The 14,338-nt window shown below is 60.6% G+C and overlaps 2 protein-coding genes across 7 annotated transcripts in view; both read left to right on the forward strand.

Annotated features, from left to right (window-relative positions):
- STK40 (serine/threonine kinase 40) overlaps window positions 1-6,172 on the forward strand; it is a 40,791-nt gene extending 34,619 nt beyond the window's left edge. For all 5 annotated transcript variants that reach the window (XM_032301889.1, XM_032301890.1, XM_032301887.1 and 2 more), the window contains 4 exons: window positions 1,841-1,985; window positions 2,074-2,193; window positions 2,580-2,664; window positions 3,856-6,172. In XM_032301889.1, coding sequence (XP_032157780.1) covers window positions 1,841-1,985; window positions 2,074-2,193; window positions 2,580-2,664; window positions 3,856-4,074 — 569 coding nt within the window. In that variant the 3' untranslated portion in view covers window positions 4,075-6,172. The remainder of the gene's footprint in view (window positions 1-1,840; window positions 1,986-2,073; window positions 2,194-2,579; window positions 2,665-3,855) is intronic.
- A 6,442-nt stretch (window positions 6,173-12,614) lies between these two features.
- EVA1B (eva-1 homolog B) lies at window positions 12,615-14,305 on the forward strand. 2 transcript variants are annotated; one of them, XM_032301893.1, is made up of 3 exons: window positions 12,615-12,861; window positions 13,298-13,370; window positions 13,619-14,305. In XM_032301893.1, the coding sequence occupies exons 2-3, from the start codon at window positions 13,304-13,306 to the stop codon at window positions 14,047-14,049; spliced, it is 498 nt and encodes a 165-aa protein (XP_032157784.1). In that variant the 5' UTR covers window positions 12,615-12,861; window positions 13,298-13,303; the 3' UTR covers window positions 14,050-14,305. The 2 variants fall into 2 exon arrangements, with proteins under 2 accessions (XP_032157784.1, XP_032157783.1); XM_032301892.1 differs by having other exon boundaries at window positions 12,617-12,861; window positions 13,267-13,370.
- The last annotated feature ends 33 nt before the right edge of the window (window positions 14,306-14,338 follow it).

Genomic DNA, 14,338 nt, shown 5'->3' on the forward strand with positions numbered 1-14,338 from the left:
TGTGTCCCCCTGAAAAAGTTACTGACTTCTCTGGGCCCTGAGTTTCACATCTATAAAGCAGAGGTAATAGCAGTCCTTGCTTCCTGAGGTCCTGTGGGGCTAAAGAAGGCCTTGAACCTGCTGGGTGGATAGTAAACGTTAGCTGGGTTATTGTTATGGAAAAGAAGCCTTGAAGTTCTGTCCCCTCAGAAGCCAAAGCTCAGGGAAAGGTCTACCTGGGCAGAGCTCCTGGGGTGGCTTGTCTACTAGAAGAGCCTCTCCAGCTCCCATCCAGGTCAGGGCAGAAGTCCTGAGGCTCAAGCTGAGGGAACCCAGGCCGCCTTGGCCCCTGGTTCTGTCCTGGGCATCTCGGCAGGAACCGCCCACAGCTGCCGCCACGAAGAGTCGTGGCCCAGCAGACGCTAGTGATGACCCCACGTGGCAGAGCAGGGTCCGGGGCAACAGGGTCACCCTGGGGTCAGCTGCACAAAGTCACCCACACTGCTCTTTGGCACTGGGGGTTGGAAAAGGGCCAGGGTGATGCAGCCTTGGAGAAAGCTTAGCAGGGGCTCATCTCCACAAAATCGCCTACTGCAGCAGCCAGGGCAAAAAGCAGCTCACTCCCCAAGCAGCCATGTGAGGTCAGCGTCCCGGCCCCATTTCACAGACGAAGTAATAGGCTAGGTCACGGAGGCCCATGGTACCTTCTGGAGGCACAGGCCGAGGTCTATAAGGATACTTCCATGCACCTGGTTATGCTGCTTGACCTTCAGTGGGCCTGGAAAGCCCTCCAGAACCAGGATCCCTTACCCCAAAGGCACCTGTCGCCACCCACGCGGCTTCAGGACCCAGAGGAGGGATCCCATTGTCCAGGCACTGCCTGGTGCCCAGCAGCAGCTCTCCCACTTGCATGGGGCACGGAGTCCCATTCTGGGATCTGGGCTCTGCTGAGCCTGCTTTCCCAGGGACAGGGCAGGCGGGGGATTTGGAAAGGCTTGTCGTGCTGTCCTGTGTTTTCGGGAAGAGGCCAGGCCGTGGCCGGCACCAGAGGAGCTCTAGCCGGGATGGTGGGTGGCGGCCTGCCCGTCAGAGTGGGAGGAGAGTGGGAGGAGCGGGGCTTCCCCGTCAACCATGTGGTGTGGGACAGGTGACATCCCTGTGCCTCATTTTGGAAAAAGAGAAGATATCTAATTCCCGGAGTTTGGTGGAGACATAATGAAATGAAAGCATCTCTACCAGGGCTGTCACAGCGTGGTGTTCGGCACTTGCTTAAGTGCTCACTCCCTTCTGTTCTGCAGGGAGGGAAACCGCACGGCGAGTTCACAGTCACAGATACTCACTCCTCTAGCAAATACTGGAGTCCGTGCTGGGCCCCGGGGCTCGGCCCTGCGCCAGGCAGGGCGGTGCCTGCATTAGAGCTTACCTCCTCGTTGGGGAGATAGGAAGTAAGCAGGGGAGGGGATCCTCCCGGACGGGGCCAAGTGCTCTGGGGTGAGGGGCTAGGGATTGGGGCAGAAGTGCCCAACGGGCCCAGAGCCGGTTAGCTCAGTGTTCCACACATGTGTTCCTGGCCACCTGCTCCGTGAGCTGCTTACCGGGGCTGTAGTCCCAGGCCCAGCCCCCACGAATTTGCTGTCTGGCAGAGCAGGGCTGGTAATCAGGGGCGTGGCCTGCACAAGGCCAAGTATAGTCCCTTCACCTCAGTGTCACTCCGAGATGGGGCGTCCTCCTGAAAGTGCGGGGGGTCGGGGGTGGGCCCTGTGGGTAGGGTCAGGCACGTGGCTGGGAAGCCAAGGGAAGCCCAGGGCCTAGCCCTTCTCCGGGCCTGGGCTGAGTGTGCATGTGTCTGTGTGCCCCGCAGGCCGGCCGTACCGGGGCAAGCCGAGCGACATGTGGGCCCTGGGCGTGGTGCTCTTCACCATGCTGTACGGCCAGTTCCCCTTCTACGACAGCATCCCCCAGGAGCTCTTCCGCAAGATCAAGGCCGCGGAGTACACCATCCCTGAGTGAGTGGCACTCCCTGGGCTGGGGCGGTGGGTTGGAGCGAGCCCGCCCAGCCTGCGCCACCGGAGCCCTCTCCTTGTCCTGCATCAGGGACGGGCGCGTGTCCGAGAACACCGTGTGTCTCATCCGGAAGCTGCTGGTCCTCGACCCCCAGCAGCGCCTTGCTGCCGTAGACGTCCTGGAGGCCCTCAGTGCCATCATCGCATCGTGGTAAGTGGGCAGGAGCCCAGCTGAGGCCCTGCCCCTCCCACCCAGACAAGCAGCCTGAGGGCGGGCCTGTTTCTTTGCCAGCCAGAGTCTGATTTCCAGATTGTCCCACAGTGGAGAGGGGCAGGGCGCTCCCAGAGCATCCCCTGAGTGCAGAGTGATGCCACCTCTGGGATTGACATTAATTACGTCACTGATTTTCCACCACAGCCTGTGAGGTAGAAATGTCCCCATGATCAGATAAGAAAGTCAAGGCTTGGGAGACAGAGTCATTCATGTCAAGAGGGGACTGAGCTGGGACCTAGCCCCATCTGTTGAGTCCAGCCAAGCTGTGGGGCTCCCGTGGGCCAGACCTGGGGAGGCAGCCCAATTCATCTGCCTTCCTGCAGGCAGTCCCTGTCGTCGCTGAGCGGGCCTTTGCAAGTGGTTCCTGACATCGACGACCAGATGAGCAACGCGGACAGCTCCCAGGAGGTGAGTTGAGGTGGTCAGACCCGTTGTCACCCGGTCCCAAGGGACCAGTGTCCAGTGACGGCAGAGGTGGGGCGGAACAGAGTTGACAGCTCCCAGCAGGCTGCAGGGCCCCCTAGGTCACAGCTGCCTGGGGTGTGCCTGGGCTGTGGGGCGGTGGAAGCAGGGGCCCAGCCTGGCCTTCTCTCAGCTTCCTCTTTCTGCCTGAGCCCTGGCCCTGCCCTGGCCTCTGCCCTGGCCTGGCCCTTTACACAGCCATACTGCTCTACCTCTGACTCACTGGGTCTCTCTCAGCCTCTCTGCTCTTCCTTTTCCAGATGATTCATTTTCTCCCAGTTTTCTCTCATTTCCTGCTCGCTGCACTGGAGAAAGTGCTGGGCCTGGGGTGGGGGCTGACTTGGGCCCCAGGCAGCAACTGGCAGGTGATCTTAGGGTGCCCCCTGGAGGGTAAGGCTAGGTGAACAGAGCAGAGCCATGGGTCGGGTGCCAGGAGGACCTTCCCTCCCTGGCCCTGCCCCTCATCCCCTGGCCCCAGAGTTCCACAGCCAGTACTGACTGGACAGGTGGGAGCAGGAGGAGGCACCTCGGGACCTCGGCAGAGCCTCCACGCCCTTGAGACCTCCCTTTCCTAGGTGCCACCCACTGTGCATCTGTTCCTCTGTACCACAGGCCTGTGTGGCCGTGTTCTCCTCTGTTCACAAAAGGAGACTGAGGTTCAGAGAGGTATGGTGATTTTCCCGGTCACACAGCTCAGACCCTAAGTCTGAGTGCAGAGCCCTGATCCGCCCTGTGATGATGAGCGCGGGGAACTGCCACTCTAGGGCGCTGCTGTCTGCCTGGGCTGCACCACCCCCAGGGCTGTCGAGAGCAGCTCTGAGGGGAGATGACTGCCCCTCTTCACAGTTGAGGAAGCCAAGGCTTCCAAGGTCATGCAACCTCCCCCAAGGTCAGTGGGTTAGGAAAGGAGCATGGAGTGGGATCCACTCAGATCCCAGCCTGTGCTTCAGCTAGAGCGACCCCAGGCCAGGCAGCAGGCAAGGACCAGGCTGGCAGGAGGGCTGCCCCACACGCAGGGCAGCCTCTAGAGCAGGTCACCTGACACAGGTTCCCTGCTCTCTTCTCCAACCCCACCCCCTCTCGCTCTCTCTTCCCCTCTCCTCCCGCCCACGCCCCCTTGCGTCTGTCTCTCCCAAGGCGAAGGTGACAGAGGAGTGCTCCCAGTACGAGTTTGAGAACTACATGCGGCAGCAGCTCCTGCTGGCCGAGGAGAAGAGCTCCATACACGAGGCCCGGAGCTGGGGGCCCAAGCGGCAGTTCGGCAGCGTGCCCCCCGTGCGGCGGCTGGGCCACGACGCGCAGCCCATGAACCCCCTGGACGCGGCCATCCTGGCACAGCGCTACCTGCGCAAGTAGCCCCCTGGCCAGGGCGCCGCCCCCCCCACCCTCTCTTACCGGCCCCCAGCCCGCGGCCCGGACTCTCCCCCCACCGGCTGCGATGGGGTTGGGGCAGGGACAGCGCAGGTCACACATGGGCTCAGCAGACGTACCACAAAGCTACCTTGGGAATGATCGCTTGATTGTTTGGTTTTTTTAATCTGAGAAGCCTAGATAACTAATCTGCTTTTAATCATGACGTTTTAATCTACCTCTGGCTCTTTAACCATGCTGTCTCCGGACTGAGTGAGAGGGAGGAGGAGGGAGCCCGGCCAGCTGGCCCAGGGCAGCTGCCCCCCACCCCCAAGGACAGATAAGCTGAACTCCAGCTCAGCTGCTGGCTCCCAGAATGAACGCCCACCACCCCCCATGGCCCTCCCCGGCCCCCTCCCAATCTGTGTCCGTCCCTCCCCTTCTGACCCCAGGCCCCTCAGTCCAAGCTTTGGAAAACTTCACCTCATCTTAAGCAGAATTCAGATATATTTATTTTTGTACTGAAACCCACTTCTCTCCCATCTCTAGGTGGCTCCGCCAGTGGCCGCTTCCCACCCCCGCCCCCACCGACCTGGCTGGAGGGCAGGGAGTCCACTGCCCACAGATGGGCCCCCTCCTGGCCCCCAGGCTCAGAAGCCCCTTCTTGCCGGCCCCTCCACCTCCAGCCCACCAGTCCCTCCTGTTTCTGGTGATGGGGAGGCCTCTCTAGACTTGGTTCTCCTTCTCCCACTCTGTAGCTTCTCTGAGGTGCTGTGTACCCTCGCATTAAGCCTGGTTTCTTTCTGCGCCCCACACCGTGGTACCGAGGTGACGCTGACACAGACGCAGAAGGGGTGCCTGGTGGTCGGGTGAGGAGGGGACGCTGGGCCAACTGTGCACAGGTGGGCCCTGCTCACATGCCCTGTTGCTCCCCACACCCCTCTGTGTTCACAGAGTGGTGGGGGCATCTCCCCTCCTGTTCTTGCCTCATACTGGATGTGGGTCTCTCCAGCAGACCCTGGCCAGAGCCCTTCATCGGGGCTGTGGGGCTTGTGGGGAGAGCTATAGGGATTGGGGGGGCCTGTCTGGCTTGAGAACAGCCCTGCTGCCCTTTTTGAGCCGAGATTTTGAAGTGGATGCCCGTCTTGCCAGAAACACTGTTCTCACCAGAATGCCCTTCCCTCCCACTCTCCCTCACTGGACTTGGCCTTGCCCGGTGCCGAGCAAAGACCCTTCCTCTGGCCTGGCCCCCCTGGAAAGGCTGAGTGTTCCCCTCCAGGCAGCCCTGGGCCCTCAGGCCCTTCCTGTTTTTGCTCCCCAGTGGGGAGGTGACCGAGGCCTGTGTGACCTTGTTTCCCAGAGTGTGAGCTGCCCCCTCCCCAAAAGCTGACTCACTGTGAGTGACTTGGGCAAGTTCCCAAACCTCCTTGTGCCTCAGTTTCCCCATCTGGAAAAAATGGGGCCACCTCTTGCCAGCAGTAGCAGGGCCGCCCATGCCCCCTCCTCCCCATGCCCCCATCCCAGCACTTGGGCGCCTCATGCCTCTGCCTCAGTGGGTCTGTGGGAGCCCGCCTGAGCCCAGCACTTAGTCCCCTTGAGCACCAGACTCTGTCTCTGTTGGTGGCCATTCACCAAGAGCCAGGGTGCCGTGCTGTGGAGGCGGGGGATGTCCTCTTTTCTATATTTATTTCAAAAAGAAGTCTCCCAAGGGAGTAGAAATGCAGTCTGGCCTAGGGCTTCCAGCCCCTGTGACTGTCCTCCCATGAGGGTCTCGGCTGCGTACCTGTCCAGCAGCCTGCCAGGACCCTCTGGGCTTGCTTGCCACGGGTGGGCTTTCTCCTCCTTTTCAAAGCAATACCCTCGGGGGTCTGCAGAGCCTTATCAGACAGGCTGGGCCCTCCAAGGTCAGCCCCTGAGTCTGATGACGTTCGTGGCAAAGCAGATGAGAGGAGGTTGGGCCTGCCTCACTGGGTGTCACACACTGAGAGGTCCTGTTGTAAAGAAACAAAACAGAAAAAGTCACAAAAAAGTTTGTATAAATACATATTTTTGTACTACATGGGGACTCTTCCTGCATGTCAGCAATAAAACTTCCTGACCTGGAGCCAGTGTGGCCTGCTGTTCTGTATGTCTCCGTGTCTCCGTCTCTCCTGCCCCTGCCGGCCAGGGCAGGTTTCCTGCAGCTCTCCGCTCTGCCCCCTCTGACAGCCCCCCACCCCACAGCCCAACCAGCACCACTGCCTTGGTGGGGGTGGGGGGTGGACAGAGCTACCTGGCATTCTCCTGAAGACCCATCAGTGCACCCCGCACCCCTGAGTGCCCCAGGGGCAGGCAGGAGGTGTCTGAGAGCGGCTGCAGCTGGCCAGCCGAGCATCAGTCTTCTCTCCCTGCCAAACCCCCATCTGGGGGTCAAAGATCCTGGCCGGACAGAGACTGCCCCTGTGTCCCCACGCCCATTCAGGGCAGCTGGGGTAAGAAGGGCCAGGCAGACCTTTTCCTGCACTGGTCACCACCCTCACTCCCCTCCATAGGAAGCCGGAGGGCTTCCTTCCTTCCTTTCTTCTTTCCTTCCTTCCTTTGTCTAAATTTAGACATTTCAGCTGGAGCACTGGAGCAGTGAAGATGAAGGTAGGCCGGCTCCTCCCTCAGCACCCCACGGTGCCCTGACAGACCCACTCACGCGAGTGGGAGCCCACACACGGCCACAGGTCACAGAAGGAGCAGAGAGCTCCATGCACGGGAGCCCCTTCGCAGGCAAGTGTGCACACGGCAAGAGTGAGGCGGCCCCGGGGCTCTGCGGCTTTCAGCGCCACCCCGGCGCCTTGCCACGACCTTCACACCACCCCGACCCAGTGGCCGAGTGGCCCCCACCTCCCTGGTCACTTCCATGTCTACACACGCTTTGACCCATATGTCATCTGCGGAGCTGTCCTGGGTGCCCTTGCTCCCAGCACTCTGGCCCTACCGGCTGCTGTGCCTGGGACTCAACGCCACGCCCGCCTCCTCCCGATCCCCCCACCCGATCGGCCTCCCTTCTGTGCCCAGGTGACTCCCGGGCACATGCATGGGTCAGCCTTACCGGTCACCCACACGAAAGCAGCCATCCGAGGGCAGGGGCCCAGCCGGGCCTGCTCACATGTCTACGCCTAGGACGGGCTGTGCACGCGGCACACACCAGAACGCGTGTTCTCTTGACCTCAATGGGTCAGATCGCTCTTCAGTTTTTCTCCTGAGCCCCAGGAGCTACGGAAGGGGAAAGTAGAAAGGTGGGGGGTGGGGGGTTTGGGGATCAACAGCCTCCCGTGCTCCTGAGAAGTCAAACAGGAACTGAGAAGTTTCTACCAGTTTTAGCTGCCTCCAGTGGCCTCAGGGAGAGCCGTTTCAGAGAAGCCGCAGTGGAGCTGCCCAGCTCTCTCAAGTGGGGAAGGGAGGAAATGGAGTCTCGGCCCAGTCATTCAGGCTTCAGAGCCAAGCTTGTCCTGATTTCTTGCCCACCCCCGGCTCCCTCCCGCCCCATGTCCAACCCACTGCTGATCCTGTCCCCGACCAGGCAGCATCTGACCATTGCCACAGCTCCCTGTGACCACCCTGAGTGCTCCACTCTTGCTTCCTGGCCTCCCTACTCCCACCTTCCCCTACAAACGCCCAGGGGCCACATGGCAGCCAGAATGAGCCTGTTACAAGGCAGGGTTTGTCCCTCTCCTGCTTACACACCTCTGATGGCTTCTGTCCCATGCGGGATAACTTCCAGAGGTCGGTCTGTGGCTTGGAAAGGTCCACAAACTAGGCTCTGCACCTGGCCTCCTCTCTAGCTTGTGGGCCCCTCACCCTTCCTTACTTCCTGTGCCAGGCACACTGGGCTCCTTGCTGATCCTAAGGGAGCTGAGCAGGCTTCCACCTCAAGGCCATTGCCTGGGCTATTACTTCTGGAAGGCTCTTCCCCTCGCTATTTGCATGGCTGCCTCCCTGACTTCCCTCTGCTCAAAATGTCACCTCAGAGAGGCTGTCCGTGAACACCTGGCGTTCTCTAACTCCTTAAGGTTTCCACTTTATGTTTCTTCATTGTGCTTACCACAGCCTCGTAGGATTACCATATGTCTGATTATTGATTCTATCTGCCTTCCCTACTCAGATGAGGGCAGGCTTCTTTTGTGCATGTCCATGTGGGAGTTCGTCAGAATGATGAGGGTGCCGCTGGCAGAGGGTGGGAGCCAGAGACAGCCCCACAAGGAAGGCACATTCTACATCCTGCACGACGTGAGTGAAAACATGTTTACAGTGACCAGAGCCAAGAATCTAACTCCCTTTTATACATAAACACAAAGGACTGGTGGACACATAATGTACATGGAACCTTCGGGAAATGCAACAACCATGTGAAGCGGAGGGAATCTGTACTCCGTGTCATTCAGAACTTTACCAAGAGCTCCTCACCATTTCCAAAACAGTCATGACCGCAATGTCCCAACACCAGTCTGCACTCGGAGCTGTCACGTTCCAAGCGAGTGACCACTTCGACCATATCTATTACCTTTTCTTTATATTTTTAATTAGACATGGAGGTGGGCATATTAGCATTAATTTCACTTCAGGAGCATTAGAGGATCCATACAGAGTATCATGAAAAGGCAGCTTTGGGTCTGACTGGGTGGGGAACCGTGACCTAGAACCGCCCAGTGGAAGATTGGTTGGGAACAGACACTCTAAAGTTCAAATCTAGGCCCCACCCCTAAAGCCACGGGACCACACATTCAGGCTTCACCGGAGCCTTGCTGCCCTCCGCCTTAGATGGAGTCCCAGTCCCGTTACAAACTGCACAGGGTCACTGGGAGGATCTGAAGGTGAAGCGCACGTAGCACGTAGCCAACCAAGTACCAGGTGCCAGGAGGGCACTCAATATCCATTTATTGTTTGTTCTATAAATTTCACTGTGGCTTCTTCCCAGCAGCTGTCCCCGGGGCTGAGGAGTATTCAGAGGACTGGGCAGGTCCAAGGAGGCCATGAATGGGTTGCCTTCTTCCCTCCATCTAAGACCTAGTCAGCCCCTGAACCCCTCAGTGGGGAGGCCCTAGTGTCAGGAACAGACCCCCAGCTTGACCACTGAGGAAGGTTGCTGAGTAGGGTTTTGCATCGGGCCCTGAATATGCCAGCCCCCCTGAGAGCCCTCCCAGAGGCCCTGGATCCCTCAGCCCCCTGAACTCCCATCAAAGACCTGTCTTAACTTGTTTCATTAAAAAAGACCTGTCTTGGGGCACCTGGCTGGCTCAATGGGTTAAGCTTCTGCCTTCGGCTCAGGTCGTGATCCCAGGGTCCTAGGATTAAGTCCTGCATTGGGCTCCCTGCTCCGCGGAGAGCCTCCTTCTCCCTCTCCCTCTGCTGCTTCCCCTGCTTGTGTTCTCTCTCTCTCTCTCAAATAAATAAATATATTTTTAAAAATTTTAAAAATAAAAAAGATCTGTCTTTCCTGAGTTTCATCCTAGGATCACTCTCTGTGCCTCCCGAAGTGACAAATCTCTAGTCTCACAGGCTGACAGGAGAGCAGAGGCAGCCAGCCAGTGGGCAGGTGGATGGGCAGCAGGTCAAAGGCTGGCAGACAGGGAGGAAATCAGCAGGTAGAGAGATGGGATGCAAGCCAGGCAAGCGAGTGACAGATATGCAGAGATGCCAGCCAGCACAACCGGAAAGCAGGTGGCTGGGAACACCTACAGACTGGCTGGCGGGCAGGGAGGGCAGGCGGGGCAGAGCGAGGCAGGCAGAAAAGCAGACAGACAAGTGGTCAGGAGGGCATGAGGGCTGTGGGTACGGCCCACCTGGGCCAAAGGCACATTCCCCAGGGCCTCCAGGAGTAGCCCTCAGCTTCTTCAGAACCCTCCAGGGCAAGGCTGCTATTCCTTCCACCCAGCCTAGCTTGGCCCCATGCATCTCCCTAGAGGAAGGCAACACTCTGGGTACCCTGTACACCCCAGTCCCTGAAGGAACTAGGAAGCATCTCAACCGCCACTCTGCTCAGCATGGCCACCAGCTTCACCAGGGCTGAGTCAGACACCTGTGTCAGCAGCTCAGCCATACCCAGAGGTCCACATAGCATGGCAATAGCTGAACACGAACGGATCCAAAACCTGGTATGCTCTCATGAATGCAGAGAGGCGTGCACATGGCCCCTCGGGAAGACGCAGGTGGGCACCTTAGGGACTCAGACCAACATCCTCAAGACGCAAGGTCAGTCCAAGGACAGCTGCAGCACACACCAATGTTCCCATGGACGGAAGGCCTCCAGTGAACCCATGCGCCCTTGGAAACCCACTGATACCACGGCCAGTGGTTAGATTCTGGCCGCAGGTCCACCTGTCTGGCACGTCCACCTGTCTGCTCAGTGTGTTGCCCAGCCGACTCTTCCTCCCACCTCAAGGGTGTCTCCCCACACCTTCTCCACCCCGCCCCCGCCCCCGCCCCCGCGATCTCCTGACTCCTCCCCCAGGAGAGCCCTCAAGGTTGCGCAAGCGGAGCTATGGCTTCAGCGGCTTCTCCTCCCTCCCGGCCCCACAGATGATCTCACCCACTCCCGGGGAGTTCCATCCATCTTCTGTGCCGAGGGCTCCCAAACTCATGTCCAGCCCGGACTCCTCCCAGGGTCCCCTGCCTGACACCTCCCCCGGGTATCTAACGCACATCTCGAATCGATCTCAAAGGCAACTCTGACCACCCCCCAAAATCTGCACCCCATGTACGCTTCCCTCAGGTGCTCCGGCCCAGCGCCAAGCAGTGGTCCTACGTCCTCTCTCCCTCACAGCCTCAGGCAAGGCGGGAATTGTTGACACCGCCTCGAAAGGTGACCCTGCCTCACCTGGACAGGGGCACTTCGGGGACCCAGCCCTGGGCGCCGCCTGCCAGCGCAGCTGCGGCCCTCGCCGCTCTCCGGGCTCCCATGCCCGCCCCGCGGCTGCCTGTGCTGCCTCGGGACCGCACCGGGGTCTCTCCAAAGTCTGTCAGGAACCGTGACGCTACCCCCAACCCCCCAGACTCTCAGGTTCCCCGCCACATGGACAGTAACGTCCGAGGTCGCCCGCGGAGGGTCCCCCACGCCCCCTCCGCTGCACCCGGGAGAGAGGCGACCCAAGGCCCTCTGGCTTCGAGGCCTGGTGACTCCTGCTGCCGCTCTCGCCCTGAGCCCCACGCGGCAGGATTCGGGTGTCCCCTCCCACGGCCCGGAAGAGCAGCCTGCAGGTGCGCTCCATCGCCCTGAGCCTCAGCAGCACCAAGGCTACCTTCTTCGTGGAATGGTGGTCTCTCCGCCGGGAGCCAGCTCCATGAGGGCAGGGGTTTGTGTCTGTCCTTTTTCCCCCCGCCCCCGCCGAACCCCCATTCCCAGGAGGTCCTCCCCATTCCCAGGAGGGAGCATTTGCCGACCAGCAGCTGCAGGGGTTTGCACGCAGCGGTACCCGCCTCCCCCCAGTGCGCAAGCAGATAAACAGGAAACACACACACAAATATACAAATAAAGGCAGAAATGCCTGCACACATGCTCACAAAACAGACTCAAAAGTCACAAAGACACCCAGGAGTCCTTTCCCATCTCCGTGGAAGCGGGTCTGTCCTTTCTCCATCTAGATCTGCCCCCTGCTTGAACCCAGTCTCAGGACTGGGGATGGGGGGTCTCCAGCCTGGACAGACAGGGGGGTCACCAGCCCACAGGCCTCACGCCGCGCCTTCAGCTATGTCTGCAATTTCCTCTCCCCCTTCCTTCCCTCCTCCTCTCTGAGGCTCCCGCCAAGCAGGCCTCCCCCTCACCCAAGCCCCAGCACAGGAAGGGGGGCCCAGAAGCGGGGGGTGCTGAGAGTCTGAGCAGGAAGAAGACCCAGGCCGCACACATGGATCACACAACACATGGCGCGCACAAGCGGAGCCCAGGTGGAAACGCAGGCGAGCGCAGGCGCAGGTTGAGCCAGGACAAAATACATCTCCCGGGCAGGCTCTGGTGCAGAAGAGCACAGAGCCAGCAGAACCTCCAGGCGGGTTGGGCAAGGCTGACCTGCTCCCGGCTCCAAGCACCAGCCCAACATTCATTAACCCCGTGTGACAGAAGCTCTGCCAGCTGGACATGCTCTCCCAGCCGGAGCCCACTCTGTTGTAAACTCACGATCTAGGGGGAGGACTGCAGAAGAGAGGCAGTCTTCCTGGGCGGGAGGGCCTTCTGGGAGGAAGAGCAAGGTGTAGAGAAGAGGTTAAGAGCCCCAGGCTCTAGGGGCCAAGAGCACTCCGTTCAAATACTGACCCTTTAGTCAAGTTATTCAATCTCCATGACTCGGTTTACTTATCTGCCAAGTGGCGACAATGGTACTCACTTTATAGGATTGTTAGAATTAAATGAAAGAATATTACAAAGGGCACATACATACACACACACAGAGACACAGGCAAAACTTCATTATTTTTGTTATTAGTAGCTTGGGGGCGGGACCCTGCCACCAGCCTCCCCAGCGGTTTCCTGTGGGAGAGCAGACGGCCCCGCCGGCCTCGCTCCCCCTCCTCCCAGTCGCTCGCTCCTCTCCCCTTCCTCTCCCGGCCCTTTTCCTCCCCGCCTCCCCCCGCCCCGCCCCGCCCCTCCTCTTTCCTCGGAGGAAACTTTCGGCCGGCTGGTCCATCGGCCCGTGTCCCGCCCGCGCTGCCGCGGCCTGGGAGCCGAGCCGGGCAGGCGGGGAAGCTGGGACCGGACGGGGCGGGAGCGGCCGGGTCTCGGGTGTATGAGGCCGCCGGACGCGCCGGGGCCGGCAGCGGGGAAGCGGGGCGCTGACGGTGAGTGAGCCCCGGCCTTTGGACCGGTGGGTCCGGGCGGGGCGGGCTGGAGGGGAAAGGGAGGCGGCTTCGCCTCCGGAGCCCGCCCTGGGAGTGGAAAAGGCACTCGCGTCTCGCTCCTCCATCCCACTACCGGGACGGCGAAACCGGGCGTCATTTGGGGACCCCACAAGGGGGCGGAGCCTCCTGCGGCCCACTTCCCTGACCCCTCAAAAGTTGGAGGGGCGTCTGCGCTCAGGGAAGGGATCTCCGAGGCAGGGCCCAGGTCTGTAACAAAGTTAGAGAGCTGCTGTCTCCGGTTTGGACCCCAGGGCTGCTCTTCCAGCGAGGGGAGCTACCGGGAGGAGGCGGGGTCAGGATCAGCTCCGGGCTGGGGATTGGGATCTGACCTTGCTGACCCCGCAGGCTGACGGGGGGCTTGCCCCTCCGCCCCCAGAGCAGCATGGATGCCCCACGGAGGGACATGGAGTTGCTGAGCAACAGCCTGGCGGCCTACGCGCACATCCGCGGTGAGGGCGGGCCCCGGGGGGCATGGGCCCCTCCCTGCCCCTCTGAGGCCCCACTCCCCTTCCCTCCCCACCTCCCAGCCCCATCCTCCCCATCCCTCACTGACCGTTGGCGGCTACCTAATGTCTTTCAAATAAGGAGGACGGCCCTTGACCCCTAAACTTCGAAACTGGAGTCCTTCCGCAGTGGAATAACTCCCACCCGCCAGGGAGGCAGGGCTCCTCCATGACTCCTGCCCTCTGACCCTCAGCTAACCCCGAGAGCTTTGGCCTCTACTTCGTGCTGGGAGTCTGCTTTGGCCTGCTGCTAACGCTGTGCCTACTAGTCATCAGTATCTCCTGCGCTCCCCGCCCGCGGCCCCGGGCCCCTGCTCCGCGCCGGGACCCCCGCAGCAGCACCCTCGAACCCGAGGACGACGAGGACGAGGAGGAGGACACGGTGACGCGGCTGGGCCCCGACGACACGCTGCAGGGCCCAGAGCTGACGGCTGAGCCAGACGGGCCGCTGAGCGTAAACGTCTTCACGTCGGCAGAGGAGCTGGAGCGGGCACAGCGCTTGGAGGAGCGGGAACGGATCCTAAGGGAGATTTGGCGCACTGGGCAGCCGGACCTGCTGGGCACTGGCACGCTGGGGCCCAGCCCCACGGCCACAGGCACTCTGGGTCGCATGCACTATTACTGACCGGCCCTTTCCCGTTGCAAGCAGCTCTGCGTACTGGAAATGCGCAGGAACTCACAGCTGCCCCAGGACATTGGGACTGCCCCTGCCCATGGTGCTAGGGAGGCCCCGCCCACACGGCTCCCCCAGTGCCATTGGACCTGGATCCCCACCTTCTGAGATCCCCAGTCCTGCCAGAAAGCCCGCGGGGGAGGACGGGCACAGGGTCCCCAGCCCTTCTCCTGCGATAAGTGACCAATGAAAACTGCATTCTCAGTGACTCAGTCTCCCTCTCTTACTTCTGTCCCCAACG

The sequence above is a fragment of the Mustela erminea genome, chromosome 10, assembly GCF_009829155.1.
Source record: "Mustela erminea isolate mMusErm1 chromosome 10, mMusErm1.Pri, whole genome shotgun sequence".
Lineage (NCBI taxonomy): Eukaryota > Metazoa > Chordata > Mammalia > Carnivora > Mustelidae > Mustela > Mustela erminea.

Excerpts from the sequence above, each read along its gene's own strand:
- EVA1B (XM_032301893.1), top strand. The coding sequence starts at position 13,304 with ATGGATGCCCCACGGAGGGACATGGAGTTGCTGAGCAACAGCCTGGCG. Across the intron at positions 13,371-13,618 it reads GGCCTACGCGCACATCCGCG|CTAACCCCGAGAGCTTTGGC; the intron begins GTGAGGGCGGGC and ends TCTGACCCTCAG.